At 38.1% G+C, this 26,500-nt stretch overlaps 1 protein-coding gene across 5 annotated transcripts; it reads left to right on the forward strand.

The window, feature by feature from the left end:
• Positions 1 to 25,862, forward strand: KBTBD8 (kelch repeat and BTB domain containing 8). Of its 5 annotated transcripts, none has more exons than XM_039328673.1 (5): positions 78 to 229; positions 6,817 to 7,027; positions 10,076 to 11,190; positions 18,509 to 18,649; positions 25,680 to 25,862. In XM_039328673.1, exons 1-5 carry the CDS (start codon positions 214 to 216, stop codon positions 25,700 to 25,702), a joined length of 1,506 nt encoding a protein of 501 aa, XP_039184607.1. In that variant the 5' UTR covers positions 78 to 213; the 3' UTR covers positions 25,703 to 25,862. The 5 variants fall into 5 exon arrangements, with proteins under 5 accessions (XP_039184608.1, XP_039184607.1, XP_039184606.1 ...); XM_039328672.1 differs by lacking the exon at positions 25,680 to 25,862 and adding an exon at positions 20,905 to 23,046; XM_039328670.1 differs by lacking the exon at positions 25,680 to 25,862 and having other exon boundaries at positions 18,509 to 23,046.
• The last annotated feature ends 638 nt before the right edge of the window (positions 25,863 to 26,500 follow it).

A 26,500-nucleotide genomic window follows, 5' to 3' on the forward strand; every position in this document is an offset into this window, starting at 1 on the left:
TACAATTCCCAGCAAACGTCGCACTAGCCGCTCGCCAATCCCGGCTCGGTGGCGCTGCGGGGCGTTCTTCGGCGAGCCGACAGAAAGGCTCAGTGGCGGCGGCGACGCGGCGGCAGCGTTTTCTGCGGCCGACGGAGGTGGAAAGGCGGGAGCCGCGGCGGTCTCCTCCGGTAGCGGCAGACTCTCTGAGGCCCGCCTTCCCCTCCCTGCAGTATGGCTGCCACAGGAGGTGGGCACGGCGGTCTGGAGCCTCCAGGCGGTTGGGGAAGGGGGCGGTGAGGGGCTTTCGAGGCCTTGCCGGATGGGGCCTCGGGAGGAGGAGGAGGAAGAGAGCCGGGCGGATATGCCTCTTGTGGGAACCTGAGAGACACTCTATGTGGGGTGTCCCAAAGCTGGGGAGAGGTGGCTAGAGTGAGGGAGATCCGGTGATTTGCTCTTGTCTTTCAAGCTCATGTTAATGATACTTAACCCCCCCCAAAAAAAACTTATTCCCCCCCTCCTCTATATAGAGGCATGAAAGGTGGTCGCCGTTGGCTTTTATCATAATACTTCCGTAAGTGGGTGGGTGGGGGCGTTTTAAGTGAGCGTAACCGCTGCTGTCATCCAGAGAAAGAAATGCTACAGATCAGAGGTTCCTTCAAAAGTAACCCGGCCTTTCTTGCAGACTTTCATTGCCAGCGACTCTCCAATGAGGACTAGAAACCCTATCTCCGAGGAAGTCTGCTGGGAGTCTGTTTTGCCTAGCACTTGGTCCGGGGTAGGCGCTCAAGAAGGAGGGTGCCTTCCTTTTTTTATTCCAATTAGCACCAAATTTGTTAAATTTGGGTAGAGGACAAAAACTGCAGCTGGGAGAAGGCGTTGCCAACATGGCTGGTGGTGAACGTTGCCAGAAGTTGTAGTTCAGTAACAGGGCAAGCCACAGATTCCTCTTCCTAGATGAAAATACAGTAATTTTAAAAAAGAAGCCCTTTATTTTGGAATGGCATGTCCTCAGAGATACAAAGTTAAATATAATTTAGAAGCCATGTTCTCTGATGGGAGTTTCAAGAGGATTAGATCATGTTTGAAACCAGGAAGTTAATGAGAGATCCAGGTGATCCCTACACTCTTTTTATCTTACAATTTACAAATGGTAGGGGAGTTAAGAGAGAAGTTGGATTTTGTTCTGAAGACACATGGGGGAATAAAAAAGAGTGGAGATTGGTGGCATTGTGCCTTCTCTTCTACCCCACATTCGGTAACTCCATCCTGGCCTCTTAATCCCAGACTTCCCTGTGTATCACCATCAGTGTGTAAAATTATACATTTGATAGAATGCCCAGGAAATCTATAGAATGCCAAAAATGAGACATCAAAGTATGAAAAGCTTAATATTTTGCACGTTTCTTAGGTATTCTATGCAGTTCCAAAAGGCAAACTGGCAAAATATAAAATACTCCCACTAAAAAGCCATTCTAGCCTTTCTTGTTGCAACAAGTAGGTCAATACTGGACTTTCTCTTTTGATTTTTCTTCTTCTTGTTTTTTCATTAAAAAAAATTTCTTACTGAAGGACTTTCTTACTGAAATCTCCATAACATAAAATTGCCACAAAAATTACAGTCACCAGGAGTTGAGCTTCACCTGAGAGTGTCTTGCCTTTATGTATATTATTACCAGAATATATGTTCTAAATTAAAAAGCAGCAGAACCTGATTTGTAAAATACTCAAGCACATCATCTGTCTTCTCTTGGAATACTGGCTTCTTTAATTTCTTTACCACCAAAACAGGTTTTATATTGAAATACTGCTTGATTACCATTTTGCCAGAAGTTCTGAAATATGTCTAAGCTTGGTGTTCTTTCTGGTGATGTGCTAAGGGTCGATATATTATTTTGTTATTATTTTATCATCTATGTTGCATATTCAAGGCTAACGAATAAATAAAAAACCAAAGTCATAAAATTCACACTAAAATTAACCATTTATCAGTTGGCAAAAATATATTCTAAATTCTCCCAAATGAAAGCATTCCATGTTCTCTGAGTAATGCAAGATAAAGCCCTCTTGACTCACATAAGGCCTTAAAAGTTAATGCCAATTGTTTTAAATGACGCCAAGAAATATTTGATACCCTGTACAGTTCTTTCCATATAGGTATATGATCCCTTACATGTTGAAGCCTAGTTGCTGCATTGTTTGGAACATTTTCCTGGGATATGCCTTTATAGAGCACACTGCATGAATAATGCTTACCGTATTTTACCAGTTCACATCATACACGATTCTTGTTAAAACTACTCCTGCAAGTTGACTAATAGATGAGGATAGATGAGGATCAACAGCACACCCAGAATGATAGCTTCCTTCTTTTAGGAGGAGTACAGCCCTATTCTTATTTTAGAAAACTGAATATGTGGATCCAATTGGATATGTAGATTTGAGCATTTTTTGGAGCCCCGAGAGCACAATGACTTGGTTTTAAAGATGGGACGGAAGACAGTCGTTTTAAGTCCTTCTTCTGACATAAGTGAATTTCTCTATCCATCTTCAATAAAGGAATGATAATCATTGTCAAATGCAACATCTTGGTATTTTGTAAGTTCTCACTGGGTGACTTTCAGCAATCCTGTTGTGTTCGGTGCAAACAGAATAGGCTCTCCTTCGTATCTTATGTATCAGCCACTTGTGAGATGCCCTTTAGGGTTTAAGAGCACATTGTCAAAGAATATAGAAAATGTATGATCTGTAGTTCATACGTTATGTACAGTCAGGTTGATGTTGACTTTTAGCAATTACAGACACTGGCTTTCTCCAGGATAATCTGTTCCAAATCTGACCCTCCAAGTCTGCCACAGTGCACCCATCATCACTATAACTAAGTCCATCCACCTTGTCGATGATTATATATATATATATAATCCCCTTTTCTCAGATATAGACTTTTCAGGAAAGCTAGGCCTTTACATGAAGTGTCCCAAATAAGGTGGTTTGAGCTGGTCATTTGTGTCTCAAGAGAGAACTCTGGATTAATTTTGTTCTGTGATCTATTTGTTTGAATTTAGGGGGAGAGGACAGCCATCCATTCTTGGGAGTCTTCAACACTCTTTTTATTCCACTTCCTCCAACTTTCATGTCTATAAAGTGTCACAGAAAAAAATCATTGCACGTTTTTGATTTTTGTAGGTGTAGCCATGACTTTTACAAGGTCTTCATTGCTACTTTTAAAATATTTGTACTTTGTAGCATATTTCTGAAGTACTGGTTCTTTTACTCTTGATAATTGATCCCCAAAAGCTGAATGTATCAATGGTCATGGTTGTCCCAAAGGTGCTTTTTCAGGAGACAAATGGACTTCCTTGTTTTTTCTTTTGAAGACATTTTGCTTCTCATCCAAGAATCTTCTTCAGCTCTGACTAGATGGTGGGGAATGGAAGGATATAAATCCATCTATTCCCCACCATCCAGTCAGGGCTGAAGAACCTTCTTGAACGAGAAGCAAAATGTCTTCAAAGAAAAACAAGAAAGTCCAGTTGCCTCCTAAAAAAGTACCTTTGTGATTACCACTTCAATATTTTCACAAGCATTGATAAAGAAAATTTGGATGGAAATATTTATTTGGAAAAAAAAACATTTAAAATTGAAGTATAGAAAATAAAGAGAATCCTGCAGAATTAGACCAAGTGGCCATCTAATTAGCCTGCAATTTCCACCAAGAGTTTCTATTGAGCAAGACAGAAAATATCAGTAAATCAATATATAAGGACATTTTGAGGGTGCCATTAAGGAGTCGGGGTTTTAGTGATGAATTTTTTCTATAGTTGCCTCCAAACTCTGAAACACATTGTATTTTGGAGTATAGAGCGTCACTGTCCTCTTGGCCTTTAGGAGGGCAATTAACAACTTATTACTTCACAAAATATTTGGCTGCTAATCATATGATTACTGTTCATTAGTTTTGCATTTTTATTTGCATTTTCATTTTATTTATCTGTTATATATTTTATACTTTCTATGTTATTTTGTTTATTATTTAACCACCTCTTTCCTAAGAATGCTTTGTGTCTCAGGAAATAGTAGTATGTAAAATTTATTATAAACAAATATAGATTAGATAATTGTTAGCCCCTAATACTTATGAGTTACCCATGAGAATCATCATTTTCTTTGTTTTTAATTGTCTCAAGTTATTGTAATGTGGAGCTGAAGTATATTGTTGGTTTTAAAAAGTCACTTGGAAATCCTTTTATACTGAGTAATAGATGAGCAAATAGAGAAAGATCACAGTACCCTGAAATAATTTCAATAAAGCTAAGCCATCCAATAAATCTGCAGTATGATGAGTTCCTTATCAAATTCTAGTTTCTAGGTACTTTTTGAATGTGCTTCATTTTACATTAAGTCAAAAGGAAATTTATTTATTTATCTCCCAACATCAGTATGCTACTTCCTCTTCCAATTAGTCTTGACTCTACTGAAAATTAATACTTTGATTACTGAGGATTCATATGGCATGTTGATTAAAACAAAGTACTGTAAATATAGAAACACTGGACCTATTAATAGGTTTATAGTAATAAATCTTGGTAGATTATAATGTATATGCATAATTTGTTGCCATTATTTCAGAACTTTTGTAAGGGGTGTGAGAATATATCAGAAGTGTTTATAGAAAGGGTTGGGAGTTGCTGATCCAATTAGTTAAGACTTCCTCTGGTAGCTCTTATCAGCCAGAATTAACCAAACAAACAATACGTTATCGCTCTTCTATGGAGGCAGAAGAAAATGAAACATTCCTCCCACATACACTCCTGTATAATTACAGAAATAGTTGCTTTAAAGACATACCCAGATCTCAAAGCTGAAGTCTAAAGTTGAAACAGATTGATATTTTATCAAGAAAAGATTTTGACATTTACTATTATACCTCATTTTTTACTAGTTTTCTCATATGCATTCTACTGCTTCAAGTCTAAAAGTTGTAGCATCAATAAGATACTTGTCTGATAAAATAGGTGAACTTATTGCATTCTTTGACAATGTGACAAAATTATTGGACCAGCAAAATGCTGTGGATAAGATTTACTTGGCCTTCAGTAAGGCATTTGTAAAGTAGACCACAACGTATACTTGATAAGATAGAAAAATGTGGGTTAGACAGCATCATCAGATGGATTCATAATTGCCTGACCATCTGAACTTAAGATGCAGTCATTAATAAAACTGCATCTATATGCAGGGAAGCATGCAGGGGGCACCTCAAAATTTTGTCTTGGGCCCAGTACTCTTCAATATCTTCATAAATGATTTAGACAAGCAGATAGAAGAGGAATTCATCAAGCTGGCAGAAATAGCCAACGCTCCAGAAGATAAACTCAAGATACAGACGAATCTTGACAGACTTGAACACTGGGCCTTATCTAACAAAATAAAATTCAATGGTGAGAAAAGTAAGGTTCTACGTTTAGGCAAAAAACTGCAAATGCCTGGGTACAGAATAAGCAATACCTGGATCACCAGTAGTAACTGAGAGGGATCTTGGAGTCCTACTGGTAAAATGTTAAAGGTAAACGTTTCCCTGTCTAGTTGTGTCCATTTCGTGGAGCTCATCTCCATTTCTTGGCCAAGGAAGCCAGCGTTGTCCACCCTTTTCTGTGGTCATGTGGTCAGCATGGCTATATGCCAAAGGCACATGGAACACTGTTACCTTCCCAGCGAAATGGTACCAGTTAATCTACTTGCATTTGCATGCTTTCAAATTGCTAGGTGGATAATCACTTAAATATGAGCCAGCAGTGTGCTGTAGCTGCCAAATAATCCAGCGCAGTCCTAGGCTGCATTAACAGAGGGATACAATCAAGATCATATGAAGTATTATCACTTGATAACATCTTGATAAGACCACACTTGGAATATTGCATTCAGTTTTGGTTGCCACAATATAAAAAAAGACGTTGAGACTCTTAGCATCAACAAAGATGATTAGGGACTGGAGGCTAAAACATAACTGTTGCTAGAATTGGATATGTGTATTTAATGAAAAGAAGGACTAAGGGTGATATGATAGCAGTGCTCCAATATCTAAGGATTTGCCACAAAGAAGAGAAAGTCAACCTATTTTCCAAAGCACCTGAGCTCAAGACAAGAACAATGGATGGAAACTAATCAAGGAGACAACCAATCCAGAACTAAGGAAAATTTCCTGACAGAACATTTAATCAGCAGAACAACTTGTCTCCAGAGGTTGTAGATGTTCCAACACTGGAGGTTTTTACGAAGGGATTGGATACCATTTGTCTGAACTGGTATAAGGTTTCCTGTTTGAGTAGGGGTTTGGACTAGAAGACCTTCAAGGTCCCTCCCCATTCAGTTGGTCTTACCCTGTTATGGGAAAGAGTTGCAAGTCAAAACAATACATAAGAGCAAGAGAATAAAAAGTATAGAAAAATATAATCTAAAATAATTGGATATTAAAATAATGTAACTGTCCTCAAATATAATATTTCTTGTTTTTTATTGTTTACAGAATGATAAAAATAAGATTTTCCATGTAGAAAGATATGCTAGCATTGTACTGAGGGTTTGGGGCTTGGGGTTGTTGTTTTTTTTTTGCAAAATTCAGAAATTTGAATTGTGCAGAGAATTTTTTTTAAACAAATACTTAGGGTGTGAGGTGTTATTTGGCAAAGTTTAGGAAGATATTTCTACTTTTGTCGGTATACAGAATATTTTCCAGCATTCACATCTAATGAAATAAGATTCACGTCTTGAACCATGGGAATCGATCATAATATGTGCCATTCTTTCTCAAGTTCATTTATTTCAATTTTTCACCAGAACAAAGCAAATTTACCCAAACATTGTATGGAACTCCTTCTTCAAGCATAGCCATTGGTGGGATGGATCCCTCTCATGCTTGTAGCATTCTCCAACAGCTCAAAATGATGTACGATGAAGGACAACTGACAGATATTGTGGTAGAAGTGGATCATGGGAAAACATTTTCCTGTCATCGAAATGTCCTTGCTGCAATCAGTCCTTACTTTAGGTATATAATATTTTATTTTTAGTGTATTATGTGTATTGTACGTGAAGTATTTTTGTTCTGGTATGCATATGTGTGTTTGTGAGAGAGAGAATGGGCAACAGATTAATTCATTTAAATAATCTGATCTAGCATATACTAGCATTCTTTTATTTACAACATTAATGTAGGAATTAAAGCTGTTAGAGTAGTTTGGCTATTATTAACTGCTTCATTCCTTGACTTCTGAATTTTCAGGGTCTATAATTATTTTTTCCAAACTTATTTGCAAGGCATCTTGGATATTTCTAAAATTTGTGACAACTTGCAGAAGTTGGATCACATGTATTTTAAATGTGCTTGTCACGTGTTTTATAACATGACAGAATTTTGCATAATTTTGCAAATCACTATTCCCCTTTCCCAGCTTAGAAAGTTATTAGAAATTACAATTGATTGTTTAAAACTCAAATATAACAGAATAGACAAGCAAAGAATAAGCATCTAATGAGCTTATGTTTCCTAATGCAGTCACAGGAAACAGTTTTTGAGATTAATGTGAACCTCTTGCCATATAGTTGGTTATTGAGTTGAAAGTGTCTTTTCTTTAGATCTGATCCAGTACAGTAATCAGATCTGTGGGACTTCTAGTTATGCCTTTGGCATCACCATTACTTTGGCACTTGCAGGCATCTTCTCTGGAAATGGCCAGGAATAGCAAAAGCTAATGTGAATTATGCCTCCTTTGCGAAAGAGAAAAGAAAGGGGTAAGCCAAAGCAGAGCTCATGCTGGCAGGCATTTGGAGCTGGGAAGGTGCAAATGCAAGCTTCTGTTCTAAAAGAATTGTTGGACATCTATAAATATATTTGGAGATATAAATATATGGAACTGGCTCCCTTTAATAGAATTGGTCTACACCACCTGTGCTAGCAGAAGGGGCATGTCCCTGAGCCACAGCATAATAAGCAGCACTGGAGCTTTGAGGGGGAGGGGAGGGAATAATTGTTGTTGGGGGGGGGGGAGGAAGAGGAAGCAGTCCCTTACCTTGGAAGAACCGAGGCAGGGGTTGAGCGGGACCAAGACTGGAATGGCTTGTATGGGATGGGTCTTCAGGAATTTGGTTAGTGACAGCAGTAGGTAGTTTTGGGATTGCCTTCACTACATGATACAGTTATGTGATATCATGCTTTATGACCACATAACTTAGTAACATAAATTCTTATCCGAATTACTGTTCTCTCCATAAGGGGAGAGATGAAGAGTTCCATTTCTGAGAAGTCCTTGCTGCTCCCTGGTCTTGTTTTCTTGCAGACGCTTCATTCCCCAGACTAGGTAACATCATCAGTCTGATAATGTTACCTAGTTTGGGTAATGAAACGTCTGCAAGAAAACAAGCAAGCCCAGGGAGCAGCAAGGACTCCTCATATCAACTCTGAGCTACAAATATTTTCCTTTATTACATTTCTATACTAACTGCAGATATGCATTAAACATAGCGTAAGAATAATAAAATCCATAAAACAATCGAAACAGTTGCCACAAGTAATGCCACAGCACATATTGGTGTGTCAAATGCCTGGGTAATTTTCTTGTGAATGGATGCCCTTTTGGGTTGATGCCCCAAAAAAATTCTTCTAAAGCAAGATAGTTTATCTTACCAAAGTACCTGAAGGGAGAACAAGAAGCAATGAATGAAAACTAGTCAAGCAGATAACCAACCTAGAACTAAGGAGAAATTTCCTGACAGCAAGAACAATTAAATAGTGGATCAACTTGCTACCAAAATTGTGGGTGCTCCAACACTGGAGGTTTTTAAGAAGAAACTGGACAGCCATTTGTCTGAAATGGTATAGGACCTCCAAGGTCCCATCTAACTCTGTTGTTCTGTTAAATAATGGGGATTTAAAAAAATCTGAATCATCCATGATAGCACCTCCCGCAAAAGCATATTTTTACAAGGAATATTAATGTAGATGTAATATGTTTCCATAATTTAATCCCACATATTTCTGAGTTCACAGCAATAGGAAGTCTATACTAGAATAGGCTTTCACACTTGTATTTATTGGGCAATGTTGGGCTGCAGGGTTTAGTGGCAGCCAATTTCTTCTGAAGATGCCCGCCACAGTAACCAGAAAAATATCAGGAAATCTGTTGTCAGACCACGGTTACTAAACCCCAAAACCCAACACTGCCTATTTTGGAGTCACTTCAAGAAAGAAAAAATAGTTGAATAGTTGCTTTTAAATAATATAAATTATTCCGTACTATATATCAAAACATCTCCCAACCTGTAAAAACTATGACGGCTGTCAAACCATGGGCCGGATACATCATAGCAAAACCACGCCCACCCCATTACTGGCAATGGCAAAAAAGTCATGACACGTCGCAACATGTCACGTGATGTTGCAAGTTTGACACCCCTGAACTATGATGTTTGTTTACTTCAATACCTGTATTATAATCCTATGCATATCTCATTAGAAGCCTTTTTAGAGTTCAGTGGGACTTATGTTGGTAAATCTTTCTAGGGTTGTGGCTTAATTCTTCAGGGTTAAAAAAGTTACTTTCTTGTTTTGAGTATTCTGTAGAACTTTCACTAAACTAAATCTGTGCTTTGTGGTATAGATAAACCAGTTGCTAATAACGACTCTTCAGTCGATGTAACTATTCTGAAATTTTGTTTCCATTGTATCCAAAATGTAAGAAAACACTGAATTTATTGCTGCAGGAGCGGCAAACATTTTAATCTGGATTGTTGGCAACAGGTACAAAGACAATTCAGACATGTAGGCAGTTCTCTCTTAGGCATTTTGATTATCCATGTTCCAATCCTTATTTCTAGCAGTAGCATGCATATAAGCAAATGTTCTGTAACTCTCAACTAATATAAAGGTAATAAAAATCTAATGGTTAGATCTTAACAAAGTCAGGATTCTGCTGACTGATTTAAATTTTAATGTGTTTGGCAAAGAAAAATAAGTCTGAGTATTAATAGCAAAGTTGAAATGATGGTTGATGTGTTAATTGTAGTTTTTATTAATTGTGTGCATATCCTCATTTTATAGATCTATGTTCACTAGTGGCCTTACTGAGAGTACCCAGAAAGAGGTTCGGATTGTTGGTGTTGAAGCAGAATCCATGCATTTAGTACTGAACTATGCATATACCTCCAAAATAACATTGACAGAGGCCAATGTCCAAGCTTTGTTCACTGCAGCTAGTATCTTCCAGATCCCTTCCATTCAGGATCAGTGTGCTAAATACATGATCAGTCACTTGGACCCACAGAACTCCATTGGGGTGTTTATTTTTGCTGATCACTACGGACATCAGGAATTGAAAATCAGATCGCAAGATTACATTCGTAAAAAATTCCTGAGTGTCACCAAAGAACAAGAGTTTCTCCACTTGAGGAAAGACCAACTTGTAAGCATACTGGACAGCAACGACTTAAATGTTGATAAAGAAGAGCATGTCTACGAAAGCATTATAAGATGGTTTGAGCATGAGCCTAGTAAAAGAGAGGACCATCTGCCAGAAATTTTTGCCAAATGCATTCGTTTGCCCCTACTGGATGAAGCGTTCATAGAGAAAATCCCTCCCATGTTTGCACAGGCTATAGCCCAAAACTGTGTAGAGAAAGGACAAAACGGTGCCAACGGCTATACCCAGAGGCTTGGAATGACTGCTTCAGAAATGATCATCTGCTTTGATGCTGCCCACAAACACTCAGGAAAGAAACAAACAGTGCCTTGTTTAGACTCCATTACAGGGAGAGTTTTCAAACTATGCAAACCGCCTAATGATTTAAGAGAAGTTGGGATTCTTGTCTCACCTGACAATGACATTTATATTGCTGGAGGATACAGACCGAGCAGCAGTGAGGTTTCCATAGATCACCGAGCAGAAAGTGATTTTTGGATGTACGATCACTCCGGCAATAAATGGATCCCTAAAGCTCCGCTGCTTCGTGCCCGGATAGGTTGCAAACTGGTTCATTGCTGTGGTAAACTGTACGCAATAGGCGGTCGAGTTTATGAAGGAGATGGGCGCAACTCCCTGAAATCTGTGGAATGTTATGATGGCCGAGAGAACTGCTGGACAGCTGTTTGTCCGATGCCTGTAGCAATGGAGTTTCATAATGCTGTGGAATATAAAGACAGTATCTATGTTTTACAGGGTAAGATGCTTTGTGTGGGGATATGGTGAGTTTTGAAGTTAGCACTGACAATTGAAGTATTGGAAGAAGAGAGTAATTTGTTGCTGGTAGTTTCCTTGCTAATTGTACCATAGAGGATGGATGATCCTATTCATATCCTATAGTATAGGCAGAGCTAAATTATGCTGTAGTGCAGAAATGTCAAACACAAGGCCGGATGTGGCCTGCGAAGTGGTTTCAAGTGGCCCGCAAAGCTATCCTGGAAACAGTGAGGGAACGGCCCCCACTGCCTTGGCCCTGGCCCAGGCCGGCTGGGAGCCAATGTACAATTTCACGGTGGCCATCTATGCTGAAACACATTCAGTCTTAGCTCCACAAGGCTGTCTGGAAACACCGAGGAACTAGTCCCTGCCGCTTCGGCCCCACCCCCTGGGTGCATGCTGGGGAGGTGTCACCCTTTGTGAGGAATGAAGAAATGGACCACACCTTGGCGCTTGCCCCGGTCCCACCCCCTTCTGCCAGAGACTCTCAGATCTGTCCTACTCCTGCCCAGACCCCCACAGGCCCCCTTGACGTGAACGATGTAGAGCTGGCCATGGCCACCCAGTAGGCCATACCCACTCCATTCACACCCACCCAGTAGGCCGCACCCATCCTGGCCACACACACCCCGCCCCCCCGAGGGTAACCATAATGCTGATGCGGCTCTCAATGAAATTGAGTTTGACACCCCTGCTATAGTGCATATCACTTGTACGTGATAATATTTTTGCATGCTGTTGAGATGTTTTGAGGAATTATTTACACTCTGTAGTTGATAGGGACAGCCACTGACAGAAGTATAATTGAATGCTATTTAAAGGTATTACTTTAAATTACTTTAAGTACTACTTTAGAAAGTGCTATTCCATCATTCACCCTATTTTTTTCTTTCCAAATTTCCTAATGTTTGGACCAGTGTTTCTCAACCTTAGCCACTTTAAGAGGTCTTTTAGGCAATTTTCAGAATTCCCCAACCAGTACAGTTTGGGCCAATAGTCCACGGTTTGGATTATTGAAGGTCAGATATACTTAGTCATTGGCAATAAAAAGAGGGGGGGGGTGAGAAAGAAGCTCACACAATTTCAGGATTCTGATACAAAGAATATTAATCCCATTCACCACATACCTACATATACATAGATCTATTTGCATTGAAAGAAAGCTCCTATTTGGCACCAGTTAATATTTCCTTCAATTGTGAATAGCAGTCAGGACTGAATCCCAATAGAACTTTAGTGAAGATGGGAGATAAATGTCCTCGTCCTCGTACCATATTCCTAGTTGAGCTTGTCAAACAGTCTTCAATTTGTTTTTATTTAAAAAAAATGTGCTTGAAAGCTTACATATTTGGTTTGCAAACATTTTCACATGAACATTTGAATCTAAAGACAACTTAGAAGCCTGCTTCTACTGGACTCCTTTTCTACTCACACGGTCATTACCATTAATTAAGGTGTGGGAAACATTCTAAAATATTGATTTAAACTACTTGATTTGTATCTTAAAAGACACAATATAAAAATTGCAGTTTTTGTGATAACATCAGTACTCAGCTTTCATGAAGTCAGTAAACCAAAGGAGATAAAAGTTTATTTTTACAGCTGAACTATTATTTTGTTCTCTGTTGTTTGTACCAAATTTTTTAATGCTGTTTGCACAATAAATGGAAAGGTTTCCAGTGAATGCTTCATCCTGATTCATCCTCCCCAAATTATTAACCTCCAGATGTGTTGAATAGGTGATAGTAGGCTTGGGTACATGTGCCAACTTTTCTGTAGAAGTACAACAATGATAGACTTAAAGCTAGGGTCTGCTGAATAATATGGGTTCTGAATTTAGCAGTTGCATGTTTGGAACCAATATATTCTCCCTAGAGAAGTGAATATTTATTATGTTTAATTAAATAGAACAGGTTATAAGAGATTTAATGTGATGTAAGATAAATATAGAATACAATAAAATTGAAGATTCCTGTGAATGTGCATAAGTATCTTACTTACTTTTATAAAAAATATGACTTGATACAGATGTGAAATGCATTGATGTTATACAAGGTATCTTAGAGTGGTTTTTAAATATACAGCTTACACTAATTTTAAAACTAAATTTTAGAAGGATCTAAAGACAGGATTATGTAAGGACTCTGCTCCTCATTACCTTATATTTTCAGTGGGGAGCTACTTGTTTTTAATAAAACTGGTGGATGTTTCCAGTGGGATTGGAATTTTAAAGGTTTATGGATATAATATTTATTTTGATGAGCTGTGGCAGCGCAGTGGCTAGAATGCAGTATTGCAGGAGTTCAGTTCTGATCGACTCAAGGTTGACTCGGCCTTCCGTCCTTCCAAGGTCAGTAAAATGAGGACCCAGATCGTTGGGGGAAATATGCTGACCTTGTAAACCACTCCGAGAGTTGTAAAGCGTTATGAAGCAGTGTATTAAGTCTTAAGCCCTATTGCTATTTGCTAACATTTTAATGAACAATATGTAGATGATTTATAAACCAAATTTTGTGAAACTGCTGCTACTCTTTCTCCTCATTTTACTGACCAATTTTGAGTGTTAAAGCACGGCTCTTATAGCGAATGCAATAGAATTCAGGTCAGCGTTCCCCTATAGTGGGGAAGAAGTCTTGCTTCTCTATCCTCATTGCATTCCCATCGCCCCCATTTCTCATTTTATGACCAGGCTACACAAATTTTGTCCTTAGAAAGGTTTGATTGACCATGCGGTAGCCAATTGTGATAGATTTGTCAAGCATTTAGAGAAAAGAACTGAACACACAATTATATGAAAAAGAAAGTATACCCTCTTTGAGTTATATGGTTTTGAGTATCGGGACATAGTAAAAATCACCTGGTCCTTAGCAGTTTTGAAAAATACGTTAAGTACAACTTCAAATGAACAACAGTACATGGCATATTACACCATGTCATTTTTTTTATTTACAAAAAGAAAGCAAAAACAGAGAAGCCATGTGTGAAAAACTAAGTACACCTTATGATTCAATAGCCTGTAGAACAGTGTTTCTCAACCTTGACAATTTTAAGGCATGTGGACTTCAACTCCCAGAATTCCACAGCCAGCGTTGCTGGCTGTGGAATTCTGGGAGTTGAAGTCCACATGCCTTAAAATTGTCAAGATTGAGAAACACTGCTATAGAATCTTTGGCAGCAATAACCTGTAATCTTTTTCTATATAACTTTATCAGTCTCTCACATCACTGTACAGGAATTTTGGCTCTTCTTTACAACATTGTTTCAGTTCATTGAGATTTGTGGGCATTTGTTTATGCCCACATAACTCTCTTATGGTCCCGCCACAGCATTTCAATCCAGTTGAGGTCTGGACTTTGACTGGGCCATTGCAACCCCTTCGTTCTTTTCTTGTTCAGCCATTCTATTGTAGATTTGCTGGTGTGCTTGGGATCATTGTCCTGTTGCAGGAGCCAATGTCTGCCCAGCTTTAGCTGTCAGACAGATGATCTCACATTTGACTCTGGAATACTTTGATATACAGAGGAGTTCATGGTCGACTCAATGATTGCAAGATGCCCAGGTTCTGTGTCTGCAAAACGAGCCCAAATTACCGCCCCTCCACCACCGTGCTTGATGATTAGTATGAGACGTTTGTGCTATGCCGTGTTTGGGTTTTTGCCAAATGTGGCACTCTGCATTATAACCAGACATTTCCTTTGGTCTTGTCTGTACAAAGGAGAGTGTTCCAGAAGTCTTGTGATGTGTTCAGATACAATTTTTGCAAATCTATGCTGTGCTGCCATATTTTTTTTAGAGAGAAGAGGTTTTCTCCTGACAACTCTTCCAAACAAGCCCTACTTGTTCAGTCTTTTTCTAATTACACTGTCATGAACATCAACATTTAATATGCTGAGGCCTATAGAATCTGAGATGTAAATCTTGCATATTTTTTTTTTATTTTTTTTGCAATTTCTCTGAGCATTGCACGGTCTACCTTGGGGTGAATTTTCTGGGATGTCCACTCCTGGGAAAATTGGCAGCTATCTTGAATGTTTTCCACTGTAGAACGATGGACTTTAAATGGTTTGGAAATGGCCTTATCACCCTTCCCAGATTGATGGGCAGCAACAGTTGCTTTTCTAAGATCATTGCTGATGTCTTTCTTCTTTGGCATTGTGTTAATGCCAAGAGCCGAGGTGGCGCAGCAGTTAAGAGTGCAGTACTGCAGGCCACTTTAGCTGACTGTGTTCAGCAGGTCAGCGGTTCAAATCTCACCGGCTCAAGGTTGACTCAGCCTTCCATCCTTCCGGGGTAGGTAAAATGAGGACCCAGATTGTTGGGGGCAATGTAAATATATATATATATACATATACATATATATATATATATATATATATACACATTGCTTACTGGTGTACACCGCTTAGAGAGTGCTTGCACTTAAAGCGGTATATAAGTCTCATAAATAAATAAATAAATAAATAACAGGCACCACAATGCTAGAAATGCCTAAAACTTCGGCTTTTATATAGGAAGTATAAAACTTCGTACTCTCACTTGCTGATGATCAAATTATCAAGGGCACTTGATAGTAGCACCTGGCTGCTACTTAGCCTTTCATACCAATGGAAGCAGTAAGGGCACACTTAGTTTGTCACACATGGCTTCTCCATTTTTGCTTTCTTTTTGTGCAATAAATGATGACATGGTGCAATATGTCATGTGTTGTTGTTCATCTGAGGTTGTCTTTTCCTACTTTTAAGACCAGATGATTTTTACTATGTCCTGATAGGTAAAATGATAGAACTCAAAAGAAGATATATACTTTCTTTTGCACTTGACTGTATCTGCTTTAAATTTGTTGCCACCATTCCTGCTGTTCCTGGGAGTTTTGGGGACCACATCTGCTAGGCGATTGTAACACCAGTTTCTTTACTGCAGCCAGATACTTATAGGGATAGGCTAACTATCTGTGTCCTTATTCAATATGATTGCTAAGTTCCAGGAGGAAAGGTATGATTGCATGCCTCCAGGGAGGAATCACTGCCTTTCAACCTAAGGTTTGCATAACTGCCTTGAAGAGCCTGTCCCTGAACCTTGAGAGTGTACAGTAGTGGCCAAAATTGTGGAAACCTTTTGGGAAAAGTGTATGTTTGAGGTTTGATGGCTAATAACACCACTTCTTTTTCCATAAAATTATATATCAGTGGAAAGATAATTTAATCAAGAATGTAACGCAACAAAGTTTGTTTAATTATCTGTACTGTACTCCATGAAAGGTTATAGCCAAATAACCAGAAAAAGGAAGCACAACTTGCTTAGGTTGATATCAGGTAGCTTTCCTTCATCTGATTGTAGCCAATGAGCAGGAGTGTTTAGAGAGCCAATCGGGTGTCATCTTGTTTTGGCAATGAGCCAATCAGATCACAGTAGGATTCAGTTATTGATGTCATGTATTGAAGCTGAGAGGAGGACATTTGTCAGTGTGTTATGTGATCGCTATCAAGTTGGTTGGGTTTTTTTTGTGTGTTCTTTCATTTAGTGAGCTTGTAAAATGTAATAAAATTAAACTGGTGCAAAGAGTTGACTGGTTGCCCAGAAAGCGATGTAAAATAGTATTATTAAGTGAACAAGGCTACAGTTATAAAGAAATTAGAAGAAAAATGGATGGAAACATAACCAAAGGTGGCATTTCTACTGTACACTTTTCCCAAAAGGTTTCCACAATTTTGGCCACTACTGTAAACAAACCATCCAGTTGCAAATATTCTGTTCCTGGGCAAGTTGCTGAAAAGGAGGGCTAGTCAGCTACATTTCTCTGATCCATTTCAAGTCATCTTCAGGCCTGAATAACATAGCAAAAGCTTTGGTTGCCCTGATTTTAGAAGAGAGACATGGGAAATGTTACTATGTTGACTCTCTTGAATTGCTCAACATCTGGTTATGGCATATCACTGAAGTGGCTCAGTGGGTTTCAAATTGAAGGTACTTTGTCAACATTCCTATGTGTAGGACTATTACCAGACAGCAGCTGTTTAACTCCTCTTTAATCCATATAACTGTGAGAGATGACATACAGCTCTGGCTTTTTCCTCCCACATGGATCAGAAGGGGTTGAACTGGTGCTTGAGTGTTGCCTGTAGTTATGATGAGGAATAACAAACTGCAGCTGAATATAGATAAAATGGAAGTACAAATAATCCTAAAACCCAGAAATGGGAAGTTGGTCAGTACTGTATGAGGTAGTGCAATCTGAAAGAATTGGTATACAGGTTGCCTTTCATTCCAATTTGTCATTAGACCTTACTAACAAGAAGGGCTGATGCTTAGTTTCAGCTAATACATCAGTTACAATATTACCTGAACATAGATAGCCTATTCTTAGTGGTCCGTGCCTTAATAACTATATGCTTGGTTATTATTGCAATGCACTTGTCATGTAGAGATGACAAAGAACATTATAACTGGTACAGAGAACAGATATAGCTAAAGAAGGGTCCAATGCACTGCACTGGTTTCCTGTAAGCTACAATTCCAGTTTTGTGTAGGACTCAGTTAATTAAAATATTGTCTCCCTCTGTACCATCAAACTCATGTATAAAAATGAGCTGAGAGACTCTACTTGTGGACCCACTGGTGAGTTTGGCTCACAATTGGTAGCCAAAAGTAAGGCCTTCGTAGTGACAATGGCCCAGGTATGAACACCCTCTTAAGAGATGTTAAGCTACCTACACACATGCACACACACACACACACACACACACAACACACACACATCCCTTCAGAAAATAAAATAGTTTACCTTCTAGTGAGTGAATGTATTAGAATTGGCTTTGCCCACAATTTCAGGGATGTCTATAATGTTCTGAAAATTACAGATGTGGTTTACAACCTTGTAAGTTTAGAGCAGGGGTCTTCAAACTTGGCCCTTTTATGTCTTGCGGACTTCAACTCCCAGAATTCCTCAGCCAGCATGCCTGGCTGAGGAATTCTGGGAGCTGAGGTCCACAAGTCATAAAAGGGCCAAGTTTGAAGACCCCTGGTTCAGAGGCTTCTGATAGTATACAAAGTTAATAAGTAAGTAAGTAAGTAAATATTTTCTGGTATTGCATACTGTTTTGCAGAAATATTTTAGGACAACTCTTAATGTTCTGTATGATGCACCAATATCTGATAGTTCATTAGAAATTATTCTTAATATTGTTGGGTCAGTTACTTTGAGGAAAGTAGAAGTCTTAATCCATTGCTTTGGAGGTTGCTTAATAGTGTCTTAAGGCAAGTTCTTTACATTTTAGTTTCCCTTCCTTTCTGTCCCTTAGGAGAATTCTTCCTCTGCTATGATCCTCGAAAAGATTATTGGGGTTTCTTAACTCCGATGACTGTGCCTAGGATCCAGGGTTTGGCAGCTGTCTACAATAACTCTATCTACTACATTGCTGGAACCTGTGGAAACCATCAACGTATGTTTACTGTAGAGGCTTATGACATTGAATTGAACAAGTGGACTAGAAAGAAAGATTTCCCATGTGATCAGTCCATTAATCCATATATTAAACTTGTTGTCTTGAAAAATAAACTTCATTTGTTTGTTCGAGCTACTCAAGTCACAGTTGAAGAACACATCTTCAGAACCAGCAGGAAAAATTCTCTTTATCAGTATGATGAAGCTAATGACCAGTGGCAGAAAGTGTATGAAACTCCAGATAAGCTTTGGGATCTTGGACGTCATTTTGAATGTGTTGTTGCTAAATTGTATCCACAGTGTCTTCAGAAAGTTATTTGACTCCTCTCCCCTCTCCCTTTCATTGGTAAAAGGCCTTAGTGACTTTGGTGTTCCATTGCTATCAGAAACAGCTGTTTTTAAGGAAAAAATCATTCCCGTCAGTATTTAATGTGAGCTGAACACACACCCATAATTACACACACATACATGTGGGAATGGGTGCTCTTTAAAGGTTGCAGTGGGGAGAGGGAATAGTTTAAGTTTTTAGTGGATGTTTTCTTGTAGATTATGGAATGGGTTACAAAGTGCAATTATCAACATTTTCTCATTTGATCATATTCTAGAATGACAGTTTGACTAAAAGAAAGAGTAGATGGATTGGGTAACTATGCACTATAATGAGAATAGGAATAGGAAAGGTGAAGAGATCAAGCTTGAAGTGATTTTTTTGTTTAAAATACGGGTAAAATCTGAGGCAATATTGATGGGTTGCAATTTTCGATTTGGTGACAGTAAATAAAAAAAATTTACCCAGCCCTCTTCCATTTATTGAAATGGTACTGAAATATTTTAAGTTTCTACACTCCGGTAAGTTGTGAAAGTTCAGGAAAATAATGTATTTCAGTGAAGAAAAGGTGACATAATCTCTACATAGTACAAAACTCACAAGATCTTTCTGCAAATTTGAATGTATAATTACTATTTATGTGCAGTTGTTTACAGATTCAAAGTAAGATTATTATGAATATGGGAGATTTGGGTTTTTCTTTAACCAAGTGCATTGTAACATTTCCTTTGGCAGAAATAACAGATTTGCAAATATTTTCTTTTGTCAGCTAGAAGTGTTTGCATTCTTGCTTTTGGGACCCCCCCCCCATTTTTCATTGCAGATTTCCTCTGGCTTGCTATTTTTTTTTTTAAAAAAAATCTGAATCTGAACAACTGCACATAAATAGTGTGCATTCTAATCTGCAGAGAGAAATTTTGGATTTTGTATCACATAAAGATTATGTCACCTTCTCCTCACGGTTTCATTGAAACATACAGGGTGTTCAGAATTGTCTAAAATCTGACGTGCAGCTTGAAAGAAATAGATTTAAAGTCACCAGAGAATACAAGTTCCCATTTGAGAGAGAGAGAGCTGCCCTTCTTCAAATGGCTACACTGCTTCTCTTCTGTAGATTTAATTTTAAGTTTAGTGGGGTCCTTAATCTTCCATTAGTATTAGGAGAGCTATTTCTGCCAATTAAATGTAGATGTTCAAAAGCAGCTGAATATGTTAGTCACTTCATAAAGGGCTCAAACCCAATGGTGCTAGTACAATTTTCATACTTGTAAGTCCAAAATAGGTCAAATTGAGCTGCTATGCAAGCAAGTTGGTAGTATTAATGTCTCGAGTCTTAAACACACTTGCTGCTTTTGTGCGTGGACACCTATTTTATTTAAATATATGTTGCTGGTTCCTATATAAATATAGATAGTCTTAATGGCCTTTTGGAAATAGTTCCATTTTTGAAAGTTAACCGCTAAAGACACTTTGTTTTGTCCACTCTCCTGTAATTTTGGCAGTGTAGCTTAAAACAGTTCTACATAGTTGACCATAAACTTCCAGATAAATGTATTGGAATGCATTGGTATAGGGTAGCTCTTGGGAGTATGTAATATTGGGCCTTCTTGTAACAGTACAGCAAACTAATGTACTTATTGTTTCCACTATTGCTAACTTGGCATAAAGTTGGTGAGTTGTCTTCTCAAAAATATATCCCTACCCTCCACTTCAGCAGTGTCAAAGCACATCTGGCTCCATTTGTTTCTGGAGTAATGTGAAAGTTTGCACTACTGAGCTTCCTTTGTGGTCCTAGAATAATTATTTTTGGGAATCTACCATAAAAACATTGAAAAATAAGAGTCCAGAACTTTTGTATATTATATTTCTACTTTCATATTTGAAATAACTTAGAATGTTTGCTTTTCTTTGTTTTGCATCCCTAGGTAATATTGAGGCATCGAGAATGCATTTGCTAACGGGCAATTCTTAGAGTAACCTTGATCCTCAAGAAAGAAGTATACTTGACTTTCATCTTGGTTCAGTTTAAGGCTTGTTTTAAATGATAAATTGTCCTTTCTCTAAGATGGGTCACTCCTTTTGATCGAGTCAGATCAATCAACCTTTAGTTAAGAGAGCAAATTTAAAACCACAGCTCGATAAATATGGTTCACACTCCCCGGTAGATAAATACTATTTCACTTGATTTTGTATCTTTTAAGTCTTGCACAATATTATATGTAGAAAACATGACTGTGAACTAAATGGACAATAAAGCCTCATTCTGTTACATACCTCATTTTCCAGAGATTCAGCAGGCAGCTTTATCTTTGGGCTTTTTCATATACCATGCTGGAGGTACATTAGTCTAGATATTGTGTGTGTGTGTGTGTGTGTGTGTGTGTGTGTTTCTTGCATTATTATTAAGATACAAGGAATACATGCTAGATGGTTGCAGTTGGTACATTACTTAGCGTTATGAAAGGCGATAACTTCATTTTTAATTCTTGCCTCAATAGTGCTCAGGTTAGGAAACTCCAGTAATGCAAAACTACATAGTCTCTACAGTACCTAATCTTGACTCCTGGTTTTTTTTGCCGCCAACTAGAGATAGGAATTGGTGCTACATATTATATGGTTGAATCTATATAGCTTCCATTCAGGACTATAAGGCTGTATAGTTTACCCTTATAATTGGAAAGTAATAATGGAAAATGATTCAAGAGTAGCAAATGCTCTTTGGATTGTTATAGGATTAATTTCCAAGTTGACTTAAGTGTGTTCAACCTACAGCTCAATATAGTAGGGCACTAACCTGCTACTTTAGAAGTGAGTTTAGGTTTTTTTTCTACATGAATAATTAAGGCTTTGATGTCTTAAGTGTGTAGTTGCCAAGACGGAATTTTTAAATAAGTTATGGTTTCTTTGACATTTGTATAACGCCGGTTAGTTTTCATATATTTAATTGTTTTTATTATTTACTTGGCTATATTTGTGCTGTTGTAAGCCTCTTAGCTGCAAACTTTCTGAAGCACCCTCCCCTTAATGTTGCATTATTTTTTCAAAAAAAAAGAAGTGTTATGTCATTTTCAAAAACCTTACAAAACACATTGCTGCTTGTTGACAATCTTCTGTATTATTTATTTAGAAGTGTCAATCGGAGTTGAAATTTAAGAACTTAGCTTGTTAGCAAATGAAGTTGTCATGTGATGAATAGAAATAGAATATGCTGTGGTTAATTCTGCAGTAGGTTTGCTCTTAATTTTTGTTCTTTTATCTGCACTAAATAAAAATCTTTGTCTAACCATTCAGAGGGGGGGAGGGGAAAGGGGAGAGGCTGTGGACTACAGTGCTTGAGAGTTAAATCTTGAAATTTTTACCAGGGGGGTGAAATACCATGAGTCTTACGCATGAATAATTATTTAAGCAGTAATATTAACTGAGGAATTTAGTTGTTTACATGCTTTAAATTATCTAATAGGAATTTTCCTGTATAAACTTGTTTTTTGAGTAATCTAATTCGGAAAGAACCCTGCACAGTGTGAGACCAGATGGACATAAGTCCCCATAATTATGCTAAGCAGTTCAGAGTTGCATTTGATATTTCTACTTATATTCTTTGTTGTTGGTTTGTTTTTTTTGTTTATTTAGCTTATTTTTTCTGATGCATCATTCCTCCGTTTTAACATACTTTTTTAAAACAGACACGGAAAACATTCTCAGTTTCTAATTCCACAATTTGTTGTTTTAAAGGCAAAATCCACCAAGCACATTTGTTGCATATTTATCACAATCTTGCACTTGCCCCATGGAAATGGAGCGAGACTGTGCGGCTGGTTGTTTCCCAACCTGCCAAGCCGGTTCTCCTCTGTATGTAGTATATGCGGTTTGTATAATATCAGAAAGCTCCCAAATCTGTTTAGAAATGGTATCAGATGTTCAGTGCTCAGGTATGTTAGTAAAGCAGTACTGTAGTCCTCTGAGGGCAAACGTGTGGATTTTTAAACATTTTGCCATAATTGCACAATTTTGCAATTTTATGTAATGTCATGTTAATTTTCTTACAATAAACCTGTTGTTCAAATGCAGTTGTTTCCAGTAGCTTCATTGCTCTTGCTTGCTTTTCTCTTAGATTTATAGAACATCTGTATTGGCTAAGGTCTGAGGACGAAGCCTCCTGAGATCGGTCTCATACAACTACTAGCCACCCATCTGCCTCCCTTTTCTTCAGTTTTCAGACTATGAAGAACATTTTAATTTTTTTCGAAAACACTCCTCAGTTCAGTCATGGATTGTTCAAAGTGATGTTCTGAGAGGAAATGGTGGTGTAGAGATAAGATAAGATAACCTTTATTGTCATTTTTTTACTGTGGGCACAATGGCACACATCAAAAATGAAATTTAGTTGCCCGCTCTCAAAGTGAAACACATACATGACGCATACCTAAACATACTATGAACAAAATATGCATAGACCCACATCCCTACATATACGTAGCAAATAAATATTAAATACTGTCCATCTTGAATATATAATGGAAGGAGGAAGTTTGAGAGTTCACAAGGTTAATGCTGTATGGAATGAAACTATGGCCGAATCTGGATGTTCTGCTACGGATACCAAATGTCAAATGATGCTTTTTCTAGATTCTTCTCTTTCCCACCTTGGAAAGTTGTCAAGGTTCCGACTGATGAACCCAACCAAGCAAACACCTTTGAGACACTCCAATCTCTTTATTGAGTACATCATTTCAGCACATACGAAAGCAAAACCAGCTCTAGCAAACCCCAGTCCAAACCCCTATAGTAAAGAATAGAGTTTCTCCTCCTATTTAGGAATAGGTCACATTACCCAATTAGGTGCAATTGCCCTTGATTCTCACGGTCTGCCTTTTTTATCTTTGTAGGCTATCTTTGTAGCTTACATTCCAATTCCCCGTCCTCCCCGCCCAAGTTTTTTGGCAAGCTAAGAAGCGATAATTGTTGTGCCAGCAAAGCGAGCTTCAAGCTTGACCGTTGTAATATGCAAATGTGCTCATCGTTTCTCAGAGGGGAATTGTTGATTTCACTGTTCCCAATGTTGACCCTCTTCTCTGCTGTAAATCACCCTGTTGCAAAATGTTCTTCCTCAACCCAGGATTAACCTCTGAGGAAAAGCAGTGAGCATTACAGCAAACAAACTTGTTGCCCTCCTTATCCTTTGGAAGAACTAGTGCCTAAGATTTACAAAGCCAAAAAGGGTAATGGCCTTTGCCTTATCCATGGAACCAAGGGCTTCAGAGATTGAGTTTGTTTGGAAGGAAAATGTTAAAAGAGTTATTGTAAATACAGGTAAGTCCTTGACTTACAACCACAATTGACCCCAAATTTCTATTGTTAAGCAAGACATTTGTGAGTTTTGCCCCATTTTACAATCTTTCTTGCCCCAGTTGTTAAGTGAATCGTTGCAGTTGATAAAAGTTAATAACACGGTTGTTAAATGAATCTGGCGTCCCCATTTTGCTTGTCAAAAGGTTGCAAAAGGTGATCACAGGGTGACCTTGGGACACAGCAACAGTCATAAGTCTGAGTCAATGGCCAAGCATCTGAATTTTGATCACATGATCCTGGGGATGCTACAAAGGCCATAAGTGTGAAAAACAGTCATAAGTTACTTTTTTCAGTGCTGTGGTAACTTTGAACAGTCACTAAATGAACTGTTGTAAGTCGAGGACTCCCTGTAGTAACATTGACATAGTACTTATATGTTTAATATCACATATTGCTGAACATTTTCCACAAAGAGAAGAACGAGGGGGGACATGATAGCAGTGTTCCAATATCTCAGGGGCTGCCACAAAGAAGAGGGAGTCAAGCTATTTTCCAAAGCACCTGAAGGCAGGACAAGAAACAACAGGTGGAAACGAATCAAGGAGAGAAGCAACCTAGAACTAAGGAGAAACTTCCTGACAGTTAGAACAATTAACCAATGGAACAACCTGCCTCCAGAAGTTGTGAACGCTCCAACACTGGAAGTTTTTAAGAAAAGACTGGACAGCCATTTGTCCGGAATGGTGTAGGGTTTCCTGCCTGAGCAGGGGGTTGGACTAGATGACCTCCAAGGTCCCTTCCAACTTTATTATTATTACTATTATTACTATTATTATTATTATTATTATTGATCATCGCACAGTCAGCCAGATGTTCAGACTGGATTTGGCATTTTGTCTACCTATAGAGTCCTTACCCAGGACCTGGGATAGGCAGATGTGGATGTTTGATGGTATTACAGATAGGATGATGATTATGATTATTATTATTATTATTATTATTATTATTATTATTATTATTATTATTATTATTATTATTACTACTACTACTACTACTTGTTTCCAAGACAGCATTAAATACAGGAAATCAAATGCAGAAAGGAAGATCAAATGAAAATATTAAAATGACTCTTGCGGTAGAAATTTCAAGTGTGAATTAAATATTCTGGTCTCATCTTTTGACAAAAAAGGGAGCAGCTGCTTTCCTCTTTTGTGGCAGAAAGTACTTTTTTGCTCCAGCTTTCTTTTGATGCTGTAGCCCAAAGGCAACTAAACTGTACATTTTTTACTCCTAGTCACTGGCATGGAACTGAAGTCTCCTTGGCTGTCTATGAGAGTTTTACTATTTCAAATTACTGTAAGTTACCTTTAAAAATAGTTGATAAGTTGGGTGTGAATTCTTTTTAATACAGGTTCTCTTTCGGGGAATGGCTGAAGAAAGGAAAGCGTGCAAATAAAATCAGGGGTGAATGCTGATCTTCATACACACTTTCACCGTATCCAACACTGAAGACTGCTTGGTAACCGCATTGTTATCACTGAAATTTGGAAGACATAATTTTCGCCACCTTCCATCTTACAGGTAGTCCTCGACTTACAACAGTTCATTTAGTGACCATTCAAAGTTACAATGGCACTGAAAAAAATGACTTATGACCGGTTTTCACACTTACAGTTATTGTAGCAGCCCCGTGATCACGTGATCAACGTTCAGATGCTTGGCAACTGTTTCCATATTTATGACCGTTGCTGTGTCCCTGAATCACGTGATCACATTTTGCAACCTTCTGACAAGCAAAGCCAATGGGGGAAGCAAGATTCACTTAACAACCAGGTTACTAACTTCTCAACTAACTTCGCAGTTATTCACTTAACAACTAAGGCAAGAAAGGTCGTAAAATGGGGCAAAATTCACTTAACAAACTTAACAAGAGAATTTTTTGGCTCAATTGTGATCGTAAGTCAAGGACTACCTGTATTTGCTACTTCTTGCTTTCCTGGCTAATAGCAGTTAGCTTTGCTAGGGAATTTGAATTTATGTATGAAGCATTAGGACTGGGGATGTCTTCTTGTTGTAGGAATTGCTATGGACTTCCTTTGTTGCTTTATAATACTATAGATTGGAATCATTAAAAATAATATGAATTTTAGGATAAAGGTTGGCCGTGCTTTTGTACTTCATCATTTGACCAAGTTGGTAATAGCTTGCTCTCTTTTATATATTCACATTTCA

Source organism: Crotalus tigris, unplaced genomic scaffold (genome assembly GCF_016545835.1).
Source record: "Crotalus tigris isolate CLP2741 ecotype Arizona unplaced genomic scaffold, ASM1654583v1 scf7180000024383.4638030, whole genome shotgun sequence".
Classification (NCBI taxonomy): domain Eukaryota; kingdom Metazoa; phylum Chordata; class Lepidosauria; order Squamata; family Viperidae; genus Crotalus; species Crotalus tigris.

Bases quoted from the DNA above. Each gene is read 5' to 3' on its own strand.
- KBTBD8 (XM_039328670.1), top strand. The intron at 7,028-10,075 runs GTATATAATATT...CTCATTTTATAG, and splicing joins GCAATCAGTCCTTACTTTAG to ATCTATGTTCACTAGTGGCC. The intron at 11,191-18,508 runs GTAAGATGCTTT...TCTGTCCCTTAG, and splicing joins CAGTATCTATGTTTTACAGG to GAGAATTCTTCCTCTGCTAT.